Source organism: Nanorana parkeri, unplaced genomic scaffold, assembly GCF_000935625.1.
Source record: "Nanorana parkeri isolate BGI_ZX_2015 unplaced genomic scaffold, ASM93562v1 scaffold1558, whole genome shotgun sequence".
Lineage (NCBI taxonomy): Eukaryota > Metazoa > Chordata > Amphibia > Anura > Dicroglossidae > Nanorana > Nanorana parkeri.
In genome coordinates, this window is record NW_017307826.1 from 115357 (window position 1) to 122096 (window position 6740).

The window sequence follows — 6740 nt, forward strand, 5'->3', positions numbered from 1 at the left end:
AACCCCCCCCCCCCCAAATGAAAGTTTTTCAGTGATGGTGGTGCATTCCAGCAGCTACCGCTCTAGAACGCACACGCTTTCCGTGTGAACAAGCCCTAACATTAAAAAAAAAAAGACAATAGAATACCTCCCTAAGGAAATACTAGTTTGCTGGTCTTTTTACCATGCGCTTTTACATCTGCCATCTTGATTCTAGAGATGTCAGCCTGTAGCTTGGGGGAAGACAGTATTACAGAAACCTTTTTTCCTGATCTTCCGCTTGTCAGATTTACAAATGTCACTATTTGAAGAATGCAGTGTTCTTAGTGTAGCTCCTAACGGTAAACAGATAGGTCTCCCGTAACTGTAAATTGATTTCTCGGGGGTGGCTTTAAAGACTTCATTCACTTTTAATGTTTTGTTTTCAAAAAGCCGTTAACATTACAACTCAAATGCTGCCTTCTGTGGTTTTTAAAATTTTTTTTTTTAACATTTTATATAGGGATGCACAGATACCGATACTAGTATCGGTGCTTATGCCGAGTATTTGGGCAAGTACTCGCACTCCCACTGGAGTAATCACCAGGGAGCATGGAGCTTGCTTCCCGGCCAATCAGGAAGTCAGGGGCCGGGTAATGACTCGCGTCCTGGCTTCCTGATTGGCACAGGAAGCCAGCTCCGTACTCCCTTGTCACTTGGTAACAGAAGTCATTACATGCTGTTCGGTTTCCTGATTGGCCAGAAAGCAGACTCCATACTTCCTTGTCATCTGGTGATGGGGTAGCATGGGGACAGCTTCCCTGCCAATCAGAAAGCCAAGTGGCGAGTCATTAACCACCCCCGTCTTCCTGACTGGCCAGAAAGCCGGGTTCATGCTTCCGCGTCACCTGGTGACGAGGGAGCATGGAGACGATTTCCCGGCTAGTCAGGAAACCAGGTGGCATCACACTCCACCCGGCTTCCTTAATGGGACTTCCAGTAGCGGCGAGTATGGAAAAAATAATATTGGTAATCGATACCGAAAAACCGGTATCGGTGCATCCCTAATTTTAAACATTAATGAATAGGACGACCATTGGATGTGCAGCCCCAGCTCCTCGATGAACAAGCACTTGCAAGAAGAACTCGGCTTGCCTAGCTGTGCATGTGCAGTTTGCTTTCTCTTACAGCAGTGGCAGAGCTCTGCATTCTAAGAGTGAGAGTGAGAGAATGTGTGGTTAGACAAGCACTCCCACTGGAGTACTGTTTCAAAGGAGTTGGGGCCATGCATTTATGGAGAGTGGAAGACCATGGATACAGCATTAATAAAAGTAAGCATAATTCAAAGAAAATGGAAAGCAGCATTATAATATTGAAATGCAGAAATAAGTCCTGCACAGCATCCAGTCTTACAAGTGAGCATTTTCTGAAAATCAAGCCAGACTGTATAATTTTGATTTTATGATGCTTGTTTTAAACCCCGAGTCAGTAATTTCAGTACGTAGTAAGCCAGGAGGGGTGGAAGTGGGTAGCAAGACATACCTTTCCACTGTGAACAGAATGGTTCTTCTATGCAATCTACTGAAGTACAGTAAAGTTCAAGTTTCATCTTTAAAAGACAGTCTTGACAATCACAATGTGATCTAATGTAAATATGGCACATATTTCTGATATGCTTACATACTGGTAACAAGGGAAAGAGAATTCCATACCTGAGGACCAGTCACCTGAAAGGTATCTTCGGCATGAATACATGTAATTTCCAAAGGTTCTGTACCTGAAACATGCCTCAACAACCGACAAGACTGCAAGTAAAAACACACATTCTTTAGTGACTGAAATATTCACAAAAAAATGCCTATACCGTTCTGCTATGATTCAGGACTGGAAATAAGACAAAACAACAAAGACTGTTTTGCTGTGGGAGGTTTTTTTTATTTTTGCTTCAGCTGTATTACCAACGGCATGACAAGTACAATATCACCATTTTCTACACTCCTCCAGCTTCTTGGAAAAAGCCATCAGTCCAAAATATGGGAAACAAAATAAGTTTCAGGTAAGTTAGCACACAATTTGATAACTCCTCAGCTACCAAATATACATCACATATCCTTTAACATGGCTTTGGAAAGACAAACTTCTGTTAAAAATGCTGTAGTTGGTATCAAATGGTAGTGTTTCACAGACTAACATTTAAGAAACTGCTGGGAAGGTTGTTTAGCCTTTCCTACTGAATTCCATTACTGGGGAACCATAACTGTCTAAAGAAACATGTAATAATCAGTGGAATGTTTGTCCGTCAAGGAAAGGCAATTTGTACAAAAGATCATCCATGTCTGGAGATTATTGCCTAAGGTTTCTGGGCGAGCTATCCTTTCTTTCCAGTGCTTTTGCTCTCTACAACTTACTAGTCTAATAGATCTCATTCTGTCTCATCTGAGAGGATGCAACCAGATTTAAAGCACTAACAGGAAAACTTCAACACTAAAAAGAACCCATTTTGTATCACCACATGAACAAAAGGAGAAAACTATATATATATTATTAGCGTCCTGAAATATTACTATAGCTTTAAAAGTCTATACTGTACAATAAAGTGCATGTCCAGGCAAAACTTTGTTGTTTCTTAGTTTTCTATATAGTGGGGAAGGGTTAGGCACCTTTCACACAAGTGGTCTGTTCGGGTCCACCTGTCAGTTTTTCAGGAGGACCCGATCGGATGCCCAATGCTATTCTATTAGCAGCCGGGTGTAAACGGACATTGGGTTGCCTCTGACTCTGGCCAGGTCCGGAAAAGCAAATGAAACAGTCTTCCATTTCGCTGGACCTGAGCGTGATCAATCAGGGGTAATCTGATGTAAATAGACACATGTCCATTTACATCCGATTCCTCATAGACTGACTTTGGGCCTGGGAGTTTTAGTTCTTTTCTCCATCACAAGGAGGAGAAAACTGGACAGACAAAGATGTCAAAGCAGGGACATCCGATCCGTACTGCTCCGATCAGGAGGGGATTCATGCACGGATCCCCTCCTTATCAGCCTGTGTGGAAGGGGCCCTAGAAACCCTGGTCAAGTTTTTACTGTTAACTGGGGCATTTCCGCTTCCTGTCTGGTGAAATATCTGTGAGCAGGACAGAAATGAGGGTAAGTTGCTCTAACAGAGCCCCAGATAGCTGTAAAAACGTAAGATTTGTAAACCTTTCTCTACTATATTCAAATATAGAAAAATGATTTTGGCTCGACATACATTTTAACACCATTTAAAACAAAATGCATTATAATAAAAAGCAAAAATATATATAATATTTTAAAAAGCAATTCCTTTTTGTCTAGCTGCCACTCATCTATTCCTCTTGCTCTTAGACGGATCCATGGAGCCTCTTTCCCCCTCTGCTGCAGCAGTCTTAAACTGGCCATACAGCTATAGAATATTTGCAGATTTTCTATGCAGCAGATTCCTCCATTTACGCTAAACTGTGTGGATGGAGGAATCTCCCACTGGGCCAGTATCTTGCTAGTCGGCCCCGCTGGCTCTCAAAATACCTGAACAATGCCTGCATCCAATTAGATTGTTCAGGTATTTTGAGAGGCAGCGGGGCCAACTAGCAAGATACTGAAGCTTGGCCCAGTGGGAGATTACTCCATCCACACAGTTTAGCGTAGATGGAGGAATCTGCTGCCTTTTTTCCATCTGACCATAGAAAATCTGCAGATGATCTATAGGTTTCAATCTGACCATACAATCTTTGTACAATAAAGTTTAGATCTACCAAAACTATGTAATATGAGTACCTACCTACACTATCCAATCAACACATCCAATCAGGCAGGCCTTTGTACTACATGCATGTTGGTAGACCTGAAGGAGATTTTACAATCAGATTGTAACATGTTTGGTGAGCTTAACTATCCTTAAGTCATCACGTTCTATATACAATGTGGAGGATATGAGTACACCAAAGGACATACCATCAATGCAGAAGAGGAGGAGACAGGCTTCTGGGGCATAACATTTTTACACCTAGACAAAAACTATCACTCAACTCTTGTGATGCGGGGGTAGCCCCACTGCAAGGGTTAAGAACAAATTTTGCCTGGAGTTCTGCTTTAAGTGTTTATTAATCCCCAAATTAGAGACCACCTCACAGGATCACTGGGATTGTAGCTCCAGAAGCCAGCACTGTGTAACTTCTGCTCTCTGTCTGTGCTTTCTTTATCAATAATTGCATTCAGACTCCCAAAGTAGGTTTTAATCTGATTGCCGTCTGTGAGAAAATTGGTGACGTTTATTTTTACAGCAGGCTTTCTGTATGGGAGAGACAGCAAGGAGCCTGTAGTTGGTGAGTCTGGAAGTTGGGGGTGAGTTAATCAATTCACCCACACGGTGAATAGCAATCTTTTCTGATTCACCTAAATATACTGCAGTGTGTGACAAATACTGCATAATATTAACTACAATCATGTGCATCTTCATGATTATACTTGCAACACACAGAGCAACATGAAAATATTCAGCAGATTTTTAAAAAAAGATTTAGATCCGCTTTATGTGCAAATTATTTATTTGATCCCTATTTGAGAATAAATTTCCAGCATTGCAGAAAGGTCAGATTACCTACAAAATAAAATGGGGTGGAATGGGATCAGGCAGCAATGGTAGGATGAGAAAATTAAGCACTAAGCAAGTAAGTTCCCTGTGCTCATCTCAAAGTCACTTCAATTTTGATGTGAGTGTAACTTTACCAGATAAATATAAACGAAGGATAAAGATAAACACGGGCAGTGAATTCTGGAAAACAAAATTAGTCTAGGGTATAAATTTGTCTCGTTGAGCAAGAGTATACTTTTCCAAGACTGGCATTTACTAACATTAAAGTAGTATTAAGGTCTAGGCGTTTTTTACCTTAATGCATTCTCTGCATTAGTGTAAAAACAGCCCAGGACCTTTTTTTTACCCCAGTCCCCCCCACAATTACCTCTCAGCTGCACTCGTCCCCCGCCGCCGGTCCCGAAGCGATCCTCCGTACCCCGAACTTCCGGGTTTTGGGTGGGAGGATACTGATGGCAGAGAAGTTATAGGCTCCTTCAAAAGCGGAAGGGGCTGTGTGTGTATATGGACGCACACAGCCGCTGCGGGGACGAGTGCGCACGGGTGCCTCCATTAGAACGATGGTGGCACCCATGCAGGGGGCGATGGGGAAGAGCTTGGCGGGGACACACTAGAAAACGAGGAAAGAAGTACTTTAAAAAAAATAAAAAATAACAGCCTCTAGCAAAGGAGGGTCTCCTTAGGCCTGGTTCACGCCTGGGCGTTTTACAGCGCTGATCTACGCGCTGTAAAACGCCCAGCAAGTGAAATCCCATACTTTCCTATGGGCATAGCTCCCACCTGGGCGTATTTCAGCGCGTAGGAACGCGCTGAAAAACGCCCTACCCCCAAAGAAGTACAGGAGCTTATTTGGGGCGTTTTTCCGCGCGTTTCCATTGGTATTCCCGAGTGTGGATCGGGGTTAACAAAGCAGTAACCCAGAGCCACACGCGGGAATACAGCTTACAGGTCTTACCTTGTCTGGGATCCGCACGGTGTCCTCCGGCGGCTACTGACTTCTGTCCCTTGCGAGCAGCCGTGTCGCAGGGGGGTGGAGCCGGCGCAAAGTTTGAATGTGAAAAATAAAAAATATAAAAAAGAGAAAATATGGAAAAAAGCAACAAAAAAAATATCGCCAGTAAAACGCACGTGTCACTGAACGGAAAAACGTGCTAAAAAAACGAGCAGAAAAAAATACGCCCAGGTGTGAACCCAGCCTAGTAATGAAAAAAACAAGTTTGGCTTTAATATCACTTTAAATTATACCATCACCATTTATCGGCTGGCAAATTGTGGAATGGAACATGACAACCAATAACTACAGCATGCATTCATGCATGTCAAATGCTTTCAGAATGTTGTCCATTGCTCAATTTCCAGCCAAAACCTTATGTTTTATTTTTAGATAGACTGGGAAAGATTAGAACCCTTGTTGGATTCCACTGCTATCCAGAGCTCTGTTAGACATTTCCCTCCACTTACTATCCCAGTGATCATGGTTTCACCAGGCAGGAAGTAAGGAAAAATTTCCAACAGCCACAGGCAGAAATAAAATGTGTTTTTTTTAATGGTAAATGAAGAACCCTTTTGGTTTTGTACTGCTGTCTATGTCCTTGTTGCAGATTTTTCTTCACTTCCTGTTTGTTAAAACAATTGCCACCATGATAGTAAGTAGGGATGCACCGATACCGGTATTTTGGTACAGAGTACGAGTACCGATAATTTTTTTCGGTACTCGCCGATACCAATTACCGAGTAACGGAAGTCCCATTCAGGAAGCCAGGTGGTGTGTAATGACTCGCCACCTGGCTTCCTGATTAGCCGGGAAGCGTGTAAAGAGTCACCACCCGGCTTCCCGATTAACAAGAAAGTCCCCTCTTTCCTAAGTATGTGCAGCCTGTCACCCCCGGGGCCTCTCCAGCGAGAACGCGGCCTTCGTCCGTTACCCAGCCGGAGCCATCTGGCCATTCAGGAAGCCGGGCGCGGTGTAATGACGCGACGCCCTGCTTTCTGATTGGCCGGGAGGCCGCCTCCATGCTCTTGTCATGAGATGACGAGGGAGCATGAAGCCAGCTTCCCGGCCAATCAGAAAGCAGGGTGTCGCGTCATTAGACGGCGCCCGGCTTCCTGATTGGACGGATCGGGCTGGGTACCGGACGAAGGCCGCATTCTCGCTGGAGAGGCCCCGGGGG

The 6740-nt window shown here is 43.7% G+C and overlaps 1 protein-coding gene across 2 annotated transcripts in view; it reads right to left on the bottom strand.

Annotated features, from left to right (window-relative positions):
* CTNNAL1 (catenin alpha like 1) overlaps positions 1 to 6740 on the bottom strand; it is a 193054-nt gene that overhangs the window by 39024 nt on the left and 147290 nt on the right. For both annotated transcript variants that reach the window (XM_018570566.1, XM_018570567.1), the window contains exon 10: positions 1671 to 1763. In XM_018570566.1, the coding sequence (XP_018426068.1) occupies positions 1671 to 1763 (93 nt within the window). The remainder of the gene's footprint in view (positions 1 to 1670; positions 1764 to 6740) is intronic.